Below are 18,272 nucleotides of genomic sequence, written 5' to 3' on the forward strand. Positions count from 1 at the left end.
TCGGGTAATGTAAACTTCAGGTTGCGAAAGCGGCAAACCTGGAAGTGTTTTGCCGCGCATGCGTGCACAGAAGCTGTCTACCACTTCTCCTCGGGTTGCGAAAACCTTGGAATCCGGCCGGACCTCCGGAATGGATTCCGTTCGCAACCGGAGGTACCGCTGTACTAATTTATTAGTTCATATGTATTGGCTTCCAGGAGTTAATGGTCTGTGATTCTCTCATGTAATGTTTACTGGGCATCGTAGGATAAACACATGTGCCAGTGATAAGTCTTCCAGCTTCAATAAGGTTTAAAATTTCTCATTCTTCCATTTTGAAATGTTTCATAGTTTTACTCAGAAGTACCCGCCAGTGAAGTTCCTATCCGAAAAGGATCGTAAAAGAATTTTGGTAAGTTGGCAACTTGCTCAGAACTAATCAGTGACCTAAATTTCTGCATAGGTTTAATGAGAAGAAACGACAAGCTGGCCAATCTCTTTGTGGCATGGCACAGATTGAAAAGAAAATTCAGTGTACTTGTATTAGCTTTTTAGCTCTTCCTAATATAATTTTAAATTTTGGACATAGTCCTAAGGATGGCATCATTAAGAAGCAATAATCAATATTTGAGTACCCAATTCTGGACTGAGCACCCAGACACTGTGGTATTGTTGAAGCTAAGTGGGCATGGATTGTGTGCACAGGAAACCTCAAAAGGGAGAGAGAAATAAAAGATCACAAATGATTCCTGTGAAGGATGAAGTTTGTTAGAAAGAACATAGTTCTCTGTATTAAAAAGCAAAATACAGGCAACAGACTTTAACTCAGAATTTGAAGGAGTGATGCTCTTACTGGCATAATTTTTCAGAAGATGTTCTTCATGCTGGTCCTTGCTTTGACTTATTTCAGCAGTCTTGCTTTTCCAGTGTGGTTTTTTCATTTAATAACAATATTTATATGCTGCCCCATAGTGGATGTTTTGGGTGACTAACAGTAAAACAAAACCATAAAATAAAAAAATCATAATGAAGACAGGAGCAGAGGCTAAAAGCAATGAGCTCTCAGAAGCACCAGAAAATAGAAACTCTGAACATCTCCAGTAATTTCAGATTTTTGGAATGTTGAGATTAAAAAATTAAAACACCTGAAGAAGTATAAAGGTCTTCAACTGGTGCTCAAAGGAGTGCTAAGTAGGCACCAGGCGAGCCTCCTTGTGGATGACATTTTTTAATGGGGTGCCACCACTGAAAAGGCCCCCTCCACAATAACCATAAGTGAATAGAAATTCAGCAGTGGGGCACCCTGGAAAAGCTGGTAGCCGTTTGAAAATGCACAAATGCAAACATACTCTCAAGGTATATTGAATTAGTTGCCAAAGTTTGTGGTGGAAGCTTCGATGGTTTCTAAAAGGCTTAGACAAATCTGTGAGCGCTGTTAGCTGTGACATCGGAGGCAGAGTAGCTGTGGTTGCTAAGTGCTGGAGACAACCTACTTCAGCCGTCCAGCCGTCTAGTTCAGGATGAAATTGCAAGGCAGAATTGCTTGCGTGAAAGGGACTTCATGCCAGAAGCAGTTTGAATCCTATGCGTAATACAGCCGTACCTTGGAAGTCTAATGCTTTGCCAGTCAAACGTTTTGGCTCCCGAACTCCACAAACCCAGAAGTGACTGTTCCAGTTTGCGAACTACTTTTGGAAGCCAAACATCCAACAGGACTTCCGATTGGCTGCAGGAGCTTACTGCAGCCAATCAGAAGCTGCGCTTTGGTTTCCGAACGTTTTGGAAGTCAGATGGACTTCCAGAACAGATTCCAAGGTACAACTGTACATGCCTGTCTGTGTGTATATAGTCTTTATGCACACTACCTGCACATTCTTAGAAATAGCCACATGTGCATATATCACATGGGAAACTGCTACCACATGATGAAATTATTTTCTACATATAATAATATAATGATGCTGCTGATGATGATGTAGTTTTCATTAAAGGTGAAAGTGAGCAACTGATATCGGTAGAATTGCTCAGTGTCAAACATCTAGAAAGCCGTTTGAAATGTGAGCCAAATGAACAGCTGACACCAGTAGAAGAACGTTGGCTGCCTTGAATCTCTAAATCGGGGTTTCCCAAACTTGCGTCTCCAGCTCTTCTACTCATACAGGCAAGCACTTGGGTTGCAATCCAATTGCTGTGGTGTTGTACAAGAAAGACACTTTTCTTTTCATGAAGGTCACGTCTATGGATGGGAAGAACCACATTGTCAAGTAATTCAGTCGGTATAGGCAGTTCTGTGGCTACTATTGGTAGCCTCTGGTCTGGTATTGAGTGCAAATCTCTTGGGTTCTGATTAACTAGCTGTTGGATCCATGGCTGGCCTCTGTGAAGAAGCATTGCCTTCCTCCAGGCTGATCCAGCAAACTTTCACTCTGACCCAGCAAAGCTGCTCTTAATTTACTGGGAAGGGTGTAGTGCAGGCTTCCTTATCCTCGGCCCTCCAGATGTTTTTGGCCTACAACTCCCATGATCCCTAGCTAGCAGGACCAGTGGTCAGGGATGATGGGAATTGTAGTCTCAAAACATCTGGAAGACTGAAGTTGAGGAAGCGTGGTGTAGTGGTTGCCTCACAACACTTCTAGAATGGTTGGGCTTACTGATTTGGCTTTGAGTGCGAATTCATGAATGATCCTAGTGATGAGGTCAATGGGAGGCAGTTTCTTCCTTGAACACCACCCCAGCAATGCATGTGTAAAGGAACATTTGTTTAGTTGTGTCCGACTCTTCGTGACCCCATGGACCAGAGCACGCCAGGCACTCCTGTCTTCCACTGCCTCCCGCAGTTTGGTCAAACTCATGTTAGAACAGGTGGGACCAACGCCATAATAGGTTGCTCAGACACTTTAGGGTATTGCTTCCTTTATGGCTGCAATAATTTGCAAAGTGATACATGGATTGAAGTATAACCCATTCAGTATTGTGAATGTAAAATCCAACCTTCTGAGATGTTGGTGAGCTTAAAAGTGGGTGAAAGATTTCTCAGTCTTTATTAGATGGCTGGAGATGTATAGAGTCTCTTGCACACAACTCTCTTACTGATAACATTGTTGTCAGACATTTGAATCAAATAAGGGGAAAGTTAGATTTTAAATTGTTTGGCCTGTGAGGCAAGTTAAAAAAAAAAGTTCTTGGTGTGTGTTTGAAAAATATATGAATTCAGCAAATTTAATTCCCCCATTATGAAGTAAGAATCACTTTTGCGAATATATTAATTAACAAGTAAATAGCCAAGTTAGTGCATCGTTCGGTAGCTGTAAGAGTCTTCCACTGTTAATTGTTCAAAGCATTAGTAATCACTTGTAATCTCACAGCTGCTATTTGGATTGCCTTAGCGGAGTACCGAAATTGGCTGTTATGTAATTGACCCTTACGAAGTTGCCACATCAGACTGAAGCTCATTTGTTTTCTTCAGCGGTTCAATAGTTCTCGGTTATTTTCTACGCCCTTTGGAATGTTGTGTGAAATGAGCGAACTTTTAAGTGGCACCAGCTATGGACCGAGTGACCTATAGTTCAGGCTCGTTGTCTGTGCCCTAAGTTGATGAGAGACACTTGCAGGAAAGATTGCAGCACAGGGAAAATGAGCATTTGCTTAAAAAAGGCATTCCTTTCTTCTGGATGCATTATCTTTCTCGAGGTCCTAACCCGCATTGTGAAAATGAGGGTGTAGCAACGTTAAACATATTCCGCTCTAATTTGGCATTTTCCATAGATTTGCCCAAATCGTGCTTCAGTCTGGTGATAACTGTGTCTGTGAAAACCTCCCTACCGCTATGGAAAACACTCCCATGCATGGAAAGCTAGGCTGTCAGAAAGATGTCCAGATCAACGCTTTTCTCCCTTGATATATCTCCCCAGATATATGAAAGTTTTCCAGATGCAGAGAGGAGATGTGGTGGTGGTGGTTGTTTGTTTAAAAAACAAAACCATGGGAGTAAGTCAAATAGGCAATCCCATCATGGCAACCACCTGCAGTCAGACTTCCATTGCTATTTCTGGACATCTGCACCTGCCCTCTGAGTTAATCCACACCAGGAGTAGCCAGCCTGTGCCTTGCAGATGTTGATGAACTGCAGCTCCCATCATCCCTGTCCAATGACTTTGCTGACTGCGACTGATGAGAATAGTAGTTCATCTGGAGGGGAACTACGTTGACTATACCTGGCCCAGACAGATATGATTTAAGTAGAATGGGATGCAAACAACCTCAGGAATGCCTGCTATTTTCTCAACCATTATTGGAGGGAAGGGATTGTGAAAAGAAGCATGCATTTTGCATGACGGTCCTTGGTGAAAATCCTGTGTGGATCTTCCCTAGTTTTCCTTATTTCCATTTATTCTGATGAATTTAGGGTGGCGTGGGATAAACCTCTATTCCTTGAGTTTGGAACATGCTGTTTTACCTACCTAACAGGAGGCATCACCCTTAACTTTTGACCTCCCAGGAACAACTTTGAGTCTCACAAATTCTGTAGTTGCATGAAGCGAGGAGTGAGATGTATCTATTACTACTCTGAAGCTGAATTTAAAACAAAAACAAAATGGAGTTATTTTTTCCCTCCCCTGCCCCTGTCAAGATGTACAAAAACAAACTCTGAAAGCTGCTGTTGATTTCATTTCATGTTTGTGGACTTTTTGTCTGGTGTTTTCCTTTTAAAAGAGAAGAAACATTTATATGCAAACTGTCCTAATGCAGATAACTGGAGGAGCAGGGTTTGTGGGTTCTCATCTTACTGACAAACTAATGATGGATGGCCATGAAGTTACAGTTGTGGACAACTTCTTTACGGGCAGGAAAAGAAACGTGGAACACTGGATTGGCCACGAGAACTTTGAACTGATTAATCATGATGTCGTAGAGCCCCTCTACATTGAAGGTGAGTTCCCCCGAGAGGACACAAGCTGGGCTGCTTCATGCATGAACATTAGGGACCTGTTTCTGTCATCTCGTAAATGGCCACCTCTGTGTGGCTGGCAAATTCTGCCATTTTCCTTAAGTCCACATGCAATTGCTTCTGGGAGCATGGAAAGTACCACTGTCCTCACGGGAATTGGGCAGCTGAAGATACCATACCCACAAAGTTAGCCAAGAGGGGAGGACCATGGGCGATGTCACAGTGTTGTACCACACAAAGTTTGCCTGTGAGCACAAGGGCTTCTGCTTCTGCCACAGAACTCAGGGGACCCCTTTCCCTTCCCCATGGGCCTCCCCCCACCCCACCTCACCTTCAGTCTGATGGGAGATTGTGAGGAATCCCCACATTAGATTTGGACAACATGGGGAGGGGAAGTTCTGTTGCACAAATGAGATTCCTTGCACAACCGGAACAACTTGGTTTGAGATACCCTGTGATACCAGGGGCACGTTGAGGCTAGACATCTTACTTTTTTTGAATCTGATTAATTTCAGGCACTTTCCAAGTTTAATCCAATTTAAAATTGGGTGGGAACAGTGGGGAAGGGCTATTTCCCAACCACCACCACACCCCAAAATTCATTCACCTGCATCTTGACATCACAAGTACATAATACTGTGCTTCCTCAGTGAATTCATTGAAGTCACACTGGAATAAAATTGCTTGTGGATGTACTTGAGTTCTCGAATCTGCTCATTACAAAGCAAGTGGCCTTAGGAAACATGAGAACTGGTTCCGATTCTGTAACATCCTCATGGTCAAGCAATTACAGAGGTTGAGCTGTTTAGTTCTCTGCTGCCTTCCCTTCCCTTTTAACTCTTCACCCATGCTGTTTTCACACTGTGACAATATGGGTGAAATTAAAAAACAACAAAAAACGGTGCCTATAATACTAAACTAAGCCATTACTTGGTGTGAATAACTTAGTCTGTGGGCTCCTGGTGAAAAGATCACAACTGCTTACCTCCTTCTCTAGACCTGTTGCTGTGAGCTAAGCCATGGTTTGACTTAGCGTTATGTCTGAACCCATGTTTGTGGTATATTTTCCCCAGGCAAACTATGAGTAGTAACCCAGCTTGTGAACTTTTTCAACTGAACTAAACCATGAGCCTCGGTTCTGACATAACACTAAGCCAAAACATGGCTGCGTTCACAGCTGTGCAGTAACTAACACCAGGAGTGGAAGAGAAGCAAAGCGCACCCAGTCTTTTCACTGGAAAGCCCACACATTTGATTGTTCATGCTGTAAGCTATGGTTTGGCTCAGTGGTACTTACAAACCAGCATGTGAACGTTGGAATAATGCTATATATGTTGCCTTTTGAGGTTACACATGCCACAGGCATGTTTTGCCTCCTTGCCCTCACAGTACAGGTACTACAAATACACAGTGCAAATATATTTACAGATATTGTCAAGTTGAGCGGAAAATACATGAAATAAGTGTTTTTTATAAGCTGGAGTTATTTCACTAAGGCTACAGAACTTCATGAATCTTCATCTAAATGTACAGGAGGCACACGCTGTCTTGAGAAGCAGGGGGGGGGGGCATTTGCCATGTTTGCAAGACTATAATATAAACGGGGGTTAATAAGATTCTCCACCTATCCCAGACTCCAGTTTAATTAGATCCCCTAACGACTTTGTTTCTGGATCATGAGGGTGTAGCTGTGCAGTTGGAATTTGCTAATGGTCTACAACACCTCCCTCGTACAATCAAATGCTTTTGGTTAAATAATACCGGTGGGACGTTATTAAACTGGCAGCCTGTTTTTAGCACGCAATTTCAGTCTTGGCTGGGTATGAATTATATAGTTTCTTTTTGTTGAGTATAATGAAAGGCAATTCCGGTGTGACTCTCTCTCAACAAGAAGATACTTCACAGTTCAAAGTGCTTGCTGTGTGTCTTTGACAAGGAAAAAAATTCCAAAGAATGCGGAAATCACATAAGCCTGTTTAAATGGCACCCTTAGAACTGACTAGCCAAACTCTATAAACAAAGATTTCTCTGTAAAATTGTTTTGAAAGTCAGCTTTCATCCCAAAATGTTAAAAAGAAACCAGCGATAACCCATAAGGATTAAGTTAGTACTAGAAAAGTTTTTCAATAATTTTTGCATCGCTTCAGTATAATTGGATGAGAATTTGTCTAGGGGAACAATTCAAACCTAAATCGTTTGTATGTGAAATGGGATTTGGAATAAATATTTAATTGGTTGTACGTTCCAAATGGAGTGGTGTTTTTCTCCTCTTAAACTAAGAAAATGATATTATAAGTTTATATTCTCATCCCATTTATACCCATCTTCCTAGTTCTGCACCCATAGGAACATGCTCATTGCATGCTTCACCTCTTTAACATATTCTTTGCTGAGTTTGAGATTTGATTAGTGTGAGGAAGGACAGTGGGACAAGCCTGCAAGTTGTAGGTCTCTGGGCTCTTCCAGATGACAAGAGAGATGTATCATACAGTAGCTTCTGGTTCTCTTATAGAGAAGAGTCAAAGAACATCCTGCTTTTGCCCTTTTAACGCAGCCTTCCAGCCATGCTTTTGTCTTGCCTCGCTTGTGAGTAGACCCTTGCAAGTAGGCTCTTGCTCATGAGAGTTAGAAGAAGTGATTGTCTCCAAATCTGGGCTGCTATTCACTCTTGGAATCTTGCCTTCCATTTTCTTCTGTCAGTTCAATTCTCTCATTGGCTCTGTTCCCACATCCAAGAGATCTGGCATGGTGGAAGTGTCCCTCCTTTCCCCCTTTTTTAATCTCCCAACTGAGTTGGTGTAAAATAAACACTCTTCTCTTTTTTTGTCATTGTTTCGCAGTGGACCAAATTTACCACCTGGCCTCTCCAGCTTCCCCTCCAAATTACATGTATAATCCCATCAAGACGCTAAAGACCAACACCATAGGGACGCTGAACATGTTGGGTGAGTCAATGAATGGATTGTCTGAAATAAGCAGTTTGACCTTCATTGAAATGGTACGGTGCATCGCTACTGACTTTTACTGGAGAAAAGCGCAGCATCCTGATTCCAGATGTTTGCACCTGTATGTCTGTTTGTAAATGACTTAAATATTCTTTAGAAACACCAGCAGGGCATTCCTTTTTGCTTCAAGTTGGTATCCCTACGTAAAGCTAAGTACTTGCATGCCAAAACAGCAAGCCTTAGGGCAGGGGTGAGGAACCTGTGACCTTCTGGAGTTTGTTGGGCTCCAGTTCCCATCTATCTTAGCCAACATGGCCAGGGATAGTAGGATTTGTAGTCCAGCCATCATGACCAATGGCCAGGGATAATGGGATTTGTAGTCCAGCCATCATGGCCAATGGCCAGGGATAATGGGATTTGTAGTCCAGCCATCCTGGCCAATGGCCAGGGATGGTGGAATTTGTATTCCAGCAGCATCTGGATCTACACAGTTTCCTTATCCCTAATTTTAAGGGAAGTCAAACAGTATATTTTTGCCACCCTTCAGTCCCAGGGTAGCCACTTGAACAAGTGTGATGGGGTGAACCAGAGATATGCCCAGTGATGCGGACTGATGTCATTACAAAGAAGATATTCTTGGCACTTGAGGATAGTGCAGGATATTTGCCACAGATAACTTCCTATACCACCTCAAGTCACTTTTCATACCATTCAGCGAGTTCTAAGAGCTGGCCAAAGATGTATTCTCTTGACTTCCTTTTACAGAAATTTGGGGTTCTTGGTAGTATCCTTACCTTATTATATGGACGCGGACAGGCCATTAACTGTTTTGGATGCTTGTAGTCTTATACCAAGTAGCAGGGAATTTCTTGAAGCATTCAGAAAACCCTTAACTATGCTTTCATGGCTGCTGTGCTAGGCTTCCAAATGGGCAGGATGAGAGTAAGCATTTTTGGGTACTTCATTTTGCATTTCTGTCCCATCTTTTGTTCCAAGGAACTCAAGTTGTGGCTTATATGGCTCTCCCGTTCCCCATTAATCCCCGCAACAACCCTGTGAAGTAGTTTAGGTTGACAGAGGCAGGGACTGACCCCCCAAAGCCACGTGTGAAGTCTCTCTTGGCAAAAACAACAAAGATGGCACCCATTGAGATGAACTCTTGCTAAAGCTTGTGCTGCAGTAATGAACCTCTCTATGATGCCACAAGGCTCTCCAGTTCTGCAGAATTGCAGGAGGTCTGCGCTGCTGGAGTAATACAGAGCCACTTTAAAGCATAGTTTTTAAAGGGGTTTTTGTGGATGTGTGTGGATGAGAAGTTACATTTTGGTCTGAAAGCTTTACAACAAAGCCTGCTACTGAATGGAATGTGGAACTCCTGGTTGCTTAGCCCCCTTTGGTCAAAATTAAATTAAGATAAGCGTGAGTTCGTTCATTTTCACTAAAGTTCACCCTCTTTTTTCTTTTCTTTTAAGGGTTAGCAAAACGTGTTGGAGCCCGGCTTCTTCTTGCATCTACCTCTGAAGTATATGGAGGTAAGAAGTGGACTTGGCAATGGCTGATTTGGGAGCTAGTCTTTTACTGAAAGGAGAGGTCCCATCAGTATGGAGGCCTCCAAGCATAGTTTTATGCAAGGCGGGGAGAGCTGTCAAGGGTTCTTCTCCATCTGCTACGTTTTTCTTCACATTTGACCCCCTGCCCTACAGTCAATGGAACTTACTATGCTTTTGATGAAGATATTTTAAAATGTTCCTTTTGCTCACCTACACAAACAAAAAGCTTGATCTTCATTTTAAAATCTAGGGGGCATTAATTTCCATGGATATCTGGGCTTGATAGTGTGACTTTTACCTCAGTACTCCAGGATCAATCCCTCCTCTACCTTTTCAATATACTACTATCCTTTTCATTCTTTGGTCCCTATAATACTTTTACTGCATTCAACGAATAGAACACCAGTGCATGGCGTAATATGGCTTAGTTGACGCTGCCCCATAAAGCCTTGATTTGGGAGTTTCCGATGTGTTTCCTTAAGTCATCACTGAAGTATGTTTAGATGCCACCTGCTTGGGGACTATTGCATTTGCCTTAGTTTTTTCCTGTTGTGAAGGTCCTGCAAATTAAGCAGAATGTTCAAGTTGCGTAATATGTGATTATTGTACCACTGTGCTAATGGGACATCTGTAGGGTATGTGTCTTCCTGTGAGTTACTCTGGCCCAGCAGTAAGCAAACCTCTGGTCATTTTTAGCAAGTCCCACCCACCTGTCCTACATCTGATGTCATATATGACATCACGTGTGGGACAAGGAATGATGGGGGGGGGCAGAAGGACGGTTTGCGGGCACATTCATAGCCCCATGCTTTTTGCAAGCTGATCTTTGGTGCTTGGGTGGGAATCATGCTGAATTCATTTTCCTACCCCAGTTTAGCCTTTCTCTAGCCATAAGTCCTTGGGAAAGCATTTTAGAAGCTGAGTTTGTTTCCGTTAAATCTTTTCAGACTGAATAAAAATGGCCAGCTAGTTCTGAATAACTTCTTATGTGACAGACTATAGGAAGCATTGACGTTACTCTAAATGGGCTTCATTTGCCCCTCGTGGAGCTGGCGAATGCCCAAGCTTTGCTCTGTAGTGTCTTCACATTGCATCCCATATGTGGTCCTTGATTGGCTGGGATCACTCAGGGAGAGATGAAATGGGGGAAATGGCAGCAGAGCAACAGCAGTGGACCAAACAGTATCTGAAAACAGCCCCAGCAGTAGGAACAAGGCTTTATAGAGTTGGAGAGTGTCACTTCCTTGAAATTGATATTGTGGCAAAAAAAACCCCTAAGACTCAACTCTGGTACCCACTACTCTGTAGAGCATGGGTAGGCAAACTAAGGCCCATGGGCCGGATCTGGCCCAATTGCCTTCTAAATCCAGCCCGCGGACAGCCAGGGAATCAGCTTGTTTTTACATGAGTAGAATGTGTCCTTTTATTTAAAATGCATCTCTGGGTTATTTGTGGGGCATAGGAATCCGTTCATTTCCCCCCCTTCAAAATATAGTCCGGCCCCTCACAAGGTCTGAGGGACAATGGACCGGCCCCCCGCTGAAAAGGTTTGCTGACCCCTGCTGTAGAGAATACCTTAATAGTAATCCTTTCTGTGCTGCTGAATAGTGAAACTCATTATCGCGCTCTCCCTCTCTCTCTCTTTCTCCCTCCCCCACTCTCAAGATCCTGAAGTTCACCCACAAAACGAAGATTATTGGGGTCACGTGAATCCCATAGGACCTAGAGCATGTTATGATGAAGGAAAGAGGGTTGCCGAAACAATGTGCTATGCCTATATGAAGCAGGTAATGATTGTGACATTTGGCCGGCAGAATCAGAAACATTCAGAACTTGAGAGCTGCAACACCTGATATAGAAATACAAGGTCCCTTAGGTGGTGTGAGTGAAGGATTCTGGTGAAAATCCAACATTCACTCGCATGAAAGGATGCTGTACAATTGGTATAGGCTGCCTCCTATTCCTGATAGTGCTTGGGTTCCAAACATGGTTTGCTTAGAGGGCAAACTGCAATATTAGTTTTGCTGGTTTGCTTGAAGTGTTTCATGCACCTGACAGTCTAGTACATGGGTAGGCAAACTAAGGCCCAGGAACCAGATCCGGCCCAATCGCCTTCTCAATCTGGCCCGCGGACGGTCTGGGAATCAGCGTGTTTTTACATGAGTAGAATGTGTGCTTTTATTTAAAATGCATCTCTGGGTTATTTGTGGGGCATAGGAATTTGTTCATTTTTAAAAATATATATATAGTCCGGCTCCCCACAAGGTCTGAGCGACAGTGGACCAGCCCTCTGCTGAAAGTTTGCTGACCCCTGGTCTAGTAGATGAAAAATAAATAATTAGAAACCCATTTGGTTGAAACTAGGACCTCCTTGGTAAAGACTGGTGTCTGAGAAATAGTTCCAAGAACAGCAATATTATGTAGGTAGTATGGAATATGCTAAAACCATGTTAAGTGACTTGGGTTTGTTTTTGTCTTATTCTGGCATAGAGGCATGAAAATTATAAAATAACACGGCAGTGTGGGATTCTTCTCCCCCTTTTCATAAGCAAATGCAGAAGCTGGCTTTGTGTGTCTTGTTAACTGTCATCTTCTGTCTGGGGTAGGGTAGCAATAGAGAATAAAAAAAAACATTTTTAGTGCATTTTTAAAAAACAAAAAGCTTTTTTCTTATTCTTCCAGGAGGGCGTAGAAGTAAGAGTGGCAAGAATATTCAATACTTTTGGCCCTCGGATGCACATGAACGATGGCAGAGTTGTTAGTAACTTCATCCTGCAGGCTCTTCAGGGAGAACCCTTAACTGTACGTATTTACCATCCTGCCCTCTGAACTCAATTGCTGTTCATTGGATTTACGAGAAAGACCCAAGTAAAATAAATTGTCACTTTGTGAAATGTCATTCGTATGAATTGTGTAGGTTTAAGAACATGAACCCTGAACTTGGAACAGTCCTGTATGTTCACTAAAATGTCTTAAAACGGTGCAGAACTTCAAGTTCTCCAGATAAAGAATTTGCGCTGAACCACATAATCAAACTATTGTGACGGACAGTCGTTTGATTCAGTTACTGTTATAGTGCAGTCTCACTGTGTTCAATAGGACTTGATCTCAAGTAAGTGTGTGTAGGATTGCAGTCTTAGTAAATATACTAAAAGACAGCTTTCCATACAAATCTGTTTTTATGTCCCGTTGTATTCTGCTTGGAAAAAACCCCATAACATCAGCTAATTTATTTGGCTATCAACAGGAGTTAAAATAGAGCTTCAGTGTAATTATTTGTTTTCCACACAGGACTTGTTCAAACATGCATGTACACTGTTGTTGGTTTTTTGCCAAAATGAAATACCTCTTTGCTAAACATGTGAACTGTCCCAATTGAAAAGGACCTTGAGTTGATATTGGGTAACCCAGCAGTTGTGACTGTGGTCATTTATCTGTGACAGCTATTCATGCATCCAGCCATCCCTTAATGCTACAGTCAAGAAATGGCAAGGATGTATGTGTTGGACCGGTCCTTAATCATGTCTAGTGTTATGAGATAGCATCTGCTAGTTGGCTGCTTGAGTTACTATTTTTGTATCCAGTGGTGGCTCTGCTGATGAGAGACATCCATCAATTCAATATGGAAGGGGACAACCTTTGAAGATTTTCCTCCCTAAATCTGTTCAGGGCTTCCTGAATGCTTAAAGCAGATTTAAGGGAGGAACTAGGGGGAATTGGTCTCCCACAGACAGATGCTTTCAGTCCATCAAGTTGACACTATTGGGTAAGGTAAAGGTAAATGACTGACCACTAGGTCCAGTCGTGGCCGACTCTGGGGTTGTGGCGCTCATCTCGCTTTATTGGCCGAGGGAGCCGCCATACAGCTTCCAGGTCATGTGGCCAGTATGGCTAGGCCGCTTCTGGCGAACCAGAGCAGCGCAAGGAAACGCCGACTACCTTCCCACCGGAGTGGTACCTATTTATCTACTTGCACTGTGACGTGCTTTCAAATTGCTACAACTTGCAGATCAGAAGGTCAGTGGTTCGAATCCCTGCGACAGGGTGAGCTCCCGTTTCTCGGTCCCTGCTCCTGCCAACCTAGCAGTTCGAAAGCACGTCAAAGTGCAAGTAGATAAATAGGTACCGCTCGGGCGGGAAGGTAAATGGCGTTTCTGTGCGCTGCTCTGGTTCGCCAGAAGCGGCTTAGTCATGCTGGCCAATAAAGCGAGATGAGCGCCGCAACCCCAGAGTTGGCCACGACGGGACCTAATGGTCAGGGGTCCCTTTACCTATGACTATCAAAATGTTTCTGAGGTGTATATGAGCTAGTTTAACCTGTGCATCTAGCCATAGATAATCAAATTACAGATCAGAGCAGGACAGATTTTGCATTCAACACACTTTTCACAAACGAATTGGAGAGGAGTTATGTGTTTGTCAGTAAAAGTGATGGACATATTGATACTTATCAGTAATACTCATTTTATTTTATTTCCCCCTAGGTATATGGGCCTGGGACTCAAACCAGAGCATTTCAGTATGTCAGGTACGTTTGTTTCACCTTCCTTGTTTCAGTATACCTGAGGAAGGGACACTGGAAACATTAGTCATTCAGTGATGTCAGAATGTTTACTTTATGCTATTTCCTCTGCATTGTTAACTATCCCAAGTCTATAGATCAGTATTTCTCAGCCCTTACATCTTGCAGCCCATTATCCCAATGTGTGAAACCAGTGATTTCTCCTATCTTAAAAACCAGAACATAAAGGGTAGCAGTCTGTGAGCTTTCAAACCCAATTCCTCTTCCTTGCATTGAAAGCTTGGGAAAGGTAGAATAATTTAAATCCATAGTTAAGCCCCTGCTTATACTTTTAGTGTGCGTCACAAAACAGCTGCTGTCCAGTGGATTCTGAGACTGGGTTGTGCAAAAGCACTACTTGGGTGAAAAGCACTACTCGCGTGGGAGTAGTGAATTCTTTTTGTTTCATGAATGGGACCGTGCAATGTTACACTGAGTTTATTTCTCCATTCCATAACTCAAGTTGACACCTTGTGTGAGCAGGCCTTTTTCTCTGCACAATTCAGTTAGAAATAGAGGCTCCTTAAGAGCTCTGTGGGTTTCTTGTGTTTCACCTGCTTTCTGATTTAACTTAGACAATCTCTTCAGCTAATTTTGTAATTGGCACGTGCACAGGGTTGTTGGGGTTTTTAATGTGGTATTCAGTTCACGCCTTCCTCTGCACCTCCCTCTTTCTCACTAGCTTATGATGCATGCAAATACTTGTATGTATTCGATTAGACCGGCATGCAAAAAAGGAATCTTGATGTAATTGCATGAGCAATCGCGATTCCCTTTTTTATGCTGCGATTTAATCAGTGAGCACATTGGTAGTTCTGAATGAAAGGAGAAGAGATTGACTTGAAAACAGCATAGGTATAGCAGTGTAAATGTTAAGAAAAAACGTTGCATCATCATCATCATCATCACCACTTGTTGCCTGATGACTCCCACAAAATTATGCCCAGAAGTGGCTCACAACATTAATACCTTGGACCTGGCCCGGGAAAGCAGTGGGGTAATTTTGGAACCATAAGCTGTTGAGAGAAATTTGGATATGGAGTTCCTTCTAGCTCTGCCTGCCCCTTGACAACTGGACATATGACAGCACTTGTCCCACTGAGGCTAACGTCAGAAAAAGGGGCTGCGGACAACACTGGAAACAGTAGACCTGTTTCCTGTACTACTGATTCAGTAAAGGTCCTTTTGCCTCGTTGAGTTTTCAGAAGCTGCAATCGTTCCACCTCTCGGTATTATCTAATCTGACTGACTGGCAATGGCTCTGCGGGGTCTTGGGCAAAAGTCTGTCACATCACCCCAAAGATCCCTTTTAGCAGGATAAGCCATGGTTTGATCCCAGGATCTCCTGCAATGCAGAGCATACTCTGGCAGAACTTCTGTCCACATAGGTGACACAGATAGGTGAATATCCCAGCTTTGTAAGCTTTAAAATGCATCAGGTGAAAGGCAGGATACAAATAAAATCCCATTTACATCATGGTTACGCAGATTAGGATTCCTACTGATGGTTGCAATAAAAACCCAGCACTATCTTATTCCTTTCAGTATCCCCTGCTTTTCCAGTGTCTTGAATGCCACTGTGGTGCTAAATAAACATCAAATTTTGTTAAAAACAGAATAGCAGACGCTAAAGTAGGAAATAGCTGCCTTAGCAGTCTGAAATCCAAAGTGCAGGTTTTCAGAAGACACTAGTTTATATTTCTGGGTTGAAAAATGATCATGTTAGAGGACTCGGTCCATTGCTGCCATCTTGTGTTTGCACAGTGGATATGCAATTTGTATTTAGAAAGAGAAACCAGTGATTTTCGGCAGCAGGGCTTTTAAGATGATGGTGCACTGACAATGGTGGTAGGCTGTAGTCTACAAAAGGCACATTAGATTGCTTAACCTTTAAAGCACTGCGCAGTTTTCTTAAAAAAACAAACAAATCAGTACTACTGGAATTCTCTCCCCAGATTAATGGACACTGCATACTTAAGTAGAGGGCAGACACAGATTGCGTTTGTGGCCAAGTAAATCAGTTTTTAGTACTTTTAAATTGGACATGAACTGTTCACATGGTTCCTTCAATGCGCTACTTGAATGCATCTTGGTACTGATTGGGCCTGCTGCTTGGTACTGTATGGAAATGGATAAGGCAGAAATTCATTGCTCCAGTGCATAATGTGTTCTGCTGGAAGCCCACCTAAGGCTGTTAAAGTTGCTGTTAACTGATGCCATTAGTTTCCCCCCTAAAATCAGCATTTTGGACAGTCAGGCTGTAACACGTGAGGAAGTAACTCTGCTCAAGCTATGTTATCATGTATTGTTTTGTTTTCCAGCGACCTTGTGAATGGGCTGGTGGCCTTAATGAACAGCAATGTCAGTAGTCCTGTTAACTTGGTAAGCACGTGGTTTTCTTCTTTCCTTTTTCTCATTGATCTAAGTCTAAGACCCTGTGTTGGAATTACCTGCCCATTCTCTTAATCCGTTGAATCCAGTAACAGGAGAAACATTTGTCACTATGAAGTTCTGAGAATGATGGTAGTGATGTGCCCTCCCCCCCTTTCCTCCTTTTGCCACAAACATGCTCAGCACACTGAGAACAATCGGCATAGTGAATTTACCGGCATTCTTCCTCCTCTTCAGATACTATCGACTCTGATTGTGAGCGAAGCCTTTGCAAGCCAGAATTTATAAATTCATTTCAGCGTTGCAGTGTGTGGACGTCGGCATATGTAATGTTAGAGACTGGGCCAGATTCAGCTAACCCAGTGCACTAGCAGAAACCGCCACAAGGACACATGCTGGCACCATGGGGTGCCACCTTGCCCTCGTATGACCCATGCACCTCCCCCAAGCCCACTCTTGGGGGTCAGGAGAACCCCCCAGAACAGCATGTGGGGGGAAGAGAGTAGAGATCGTTCCATCCGGCAAGCAGAATTGCTTGCATCGGTGGAAAGATCTTATTAACGCAATGTCAGATTCCACGCTGTGACTTTCCCCACCTAAGTTTCCTCTCCCAGGATTGTATTTCGGAAACAGAAATTGCCTTAAGCAGTTAAGACTCATTAAATATTACCTGTGGGCTTTCACTCCTGCTCTGAAATGTGGTAACAACTAGTGAAATCATTTTTGGTCGAAGGTTGCTGGTGTGTGGTGGGTTCTTCCATTTGCATAAGGAGGGGGAATCACAGTAGTCTAGCTATTCCTCCTCCCCATTGAGCATCACCTCACACGATAGCCATTCCGTTCGTGAGGGTTTGTTCACTCCCACTCTCAAGACAGCTCTTCACGGGAGGCTGGAAACCACACCCTGTTAACAGCACAAAAGTTAGGATCTAGTCCAGGCATAGGCAAACTCGGCCCTCCAGATGTTTTGGGACTACAGTTCCCATCATCCCTGACCACTGGTCCTGTTAGCTAGGGACCATAGGCGTTGTAGTCCCAAAACATCTGGAGGGCCGAGTTTGCCTATGCCTGATCTAGTCCTTTTATTTGCTAGTTACCTTATTGCAAAATACATCTTTTTTTGGTAAAATGTCATTTTAATAGTGCTTCTTATATCCTTAGGGGAATCCAGAAGAACACTCTATTTTGGAGTTTGCCCAGTTAATTAAGAAACTTGTTGGTAAGTATGGCATATAATTGCCCTGAACAAACTTGGAACAGCTTGCATACTTGTACCCATTGGGGTTTATCCAGTAGAACGGCATGAGTGGAGAAGAGGTTCACCTGGTGGGGTGGAGCTGCAATACTAGCTTCCCAGCAGTGCCACTTAAACAAAAGGTAGTGCCCGCGAAGTTGGCGCACCAGTAAGCAGCAGCAACCCTGCTGCCAGGAAGCCACTTCTGCTTAGTTGCAGACTTTGGGCTGGAGTCATAATGAGGGAAATGATAAGAGATACATGCCTGGTGCCAGCTTTTCATCTTTTTAAGGTATCAGGCGAAACCTTCCCATTTTACCTGGGCTTTTGGCCTGTAATTTGAAAGGTTTCAGGGATTTGGGGCCTCTCTTAGTTCTGTAAGGCCTAACTTCATAGTAGGTTTTTTATTGGTTGGTTGGTTGGTATACTTTTAAGTTGCTTTGGGTCACTTTTGTGAGGAAAGAGACTTTATGAAGGGTGGCAGGAATTACTGGGGACATGGGGCAACTCCAGCCCTCTCCCCAATACTCTTACCTGAGCAGATGAGAAATTAGAACAGCTGGATGGGACTTAGGATGAAGGAAGGAAAGAAAAGTATTTACATGGGCAGAAGAGATTGTGTGCCCGCAGAACACTGGCTTGCAGCCAGCTAAGCTTCCATGAT

The 18,272-nt window shown here is 43.2% G+C and overlaps 1 protein-coding gene across 1 annotated transcript in view; it reads left to right on the forward strand.

Annotated features, from left to right (window-relative positions):
* UXS1 (UDP-glucuronate decarboxylase 1) overlaps window positions 1-18,272 on the forward strand; it is a 35,480-nt gene that overhangs the window by 15,046 nt on the left and 2,162 nt on the right. Inside the window, exons 5-13 of the mRNA XM_081198526.1 lie at window positions 331-391; window positions 4,729-4,909; window positions 7,768-7,872; window positions 9,345-9,404; window positions 11,088-11,209; window positions 12,105-12,224; window positions 13,907-13,950; window positions 16,305-16,365; window positions 17,536-17,593. Of these exons, the coding sequence (XP_081054652.1) occupies window positions 331-391; window positions 4,729-4,909; window positions 7,768-7,872; window positions 9,345-9,404; window positions 11,088-11,209; window positions 12,105-12,224; window positions 13,907-13,950; window positions 16,305-16,365; window positions 17,536-17,593 (812 nt within the window). The remainder of the gene's footprint in view (window positions 1-330; window positions 392-4,728; window positions 4,910-7,767; window positions 7,873-9,344; window positions 9,405-11,087; window positions 11,210-12,104; window positions 12,225-13,906; window positions 13,951-16,304; window positions 16,366-17,535; window positions 17,594-18,272) is intronic.

Source organism: Podarcis bocagei, assembly GCF_964188305.1.
Source record: "Podarcis bocagei genome assembly, chromosome: 6".
In the NCBI taxonomy this organism is placed as follows: Eukaryota; Metazoa; Chordata; class Lepidosauria; order Squamata; family Lacertidae; genus Podarcis; species Podarcis bocagei.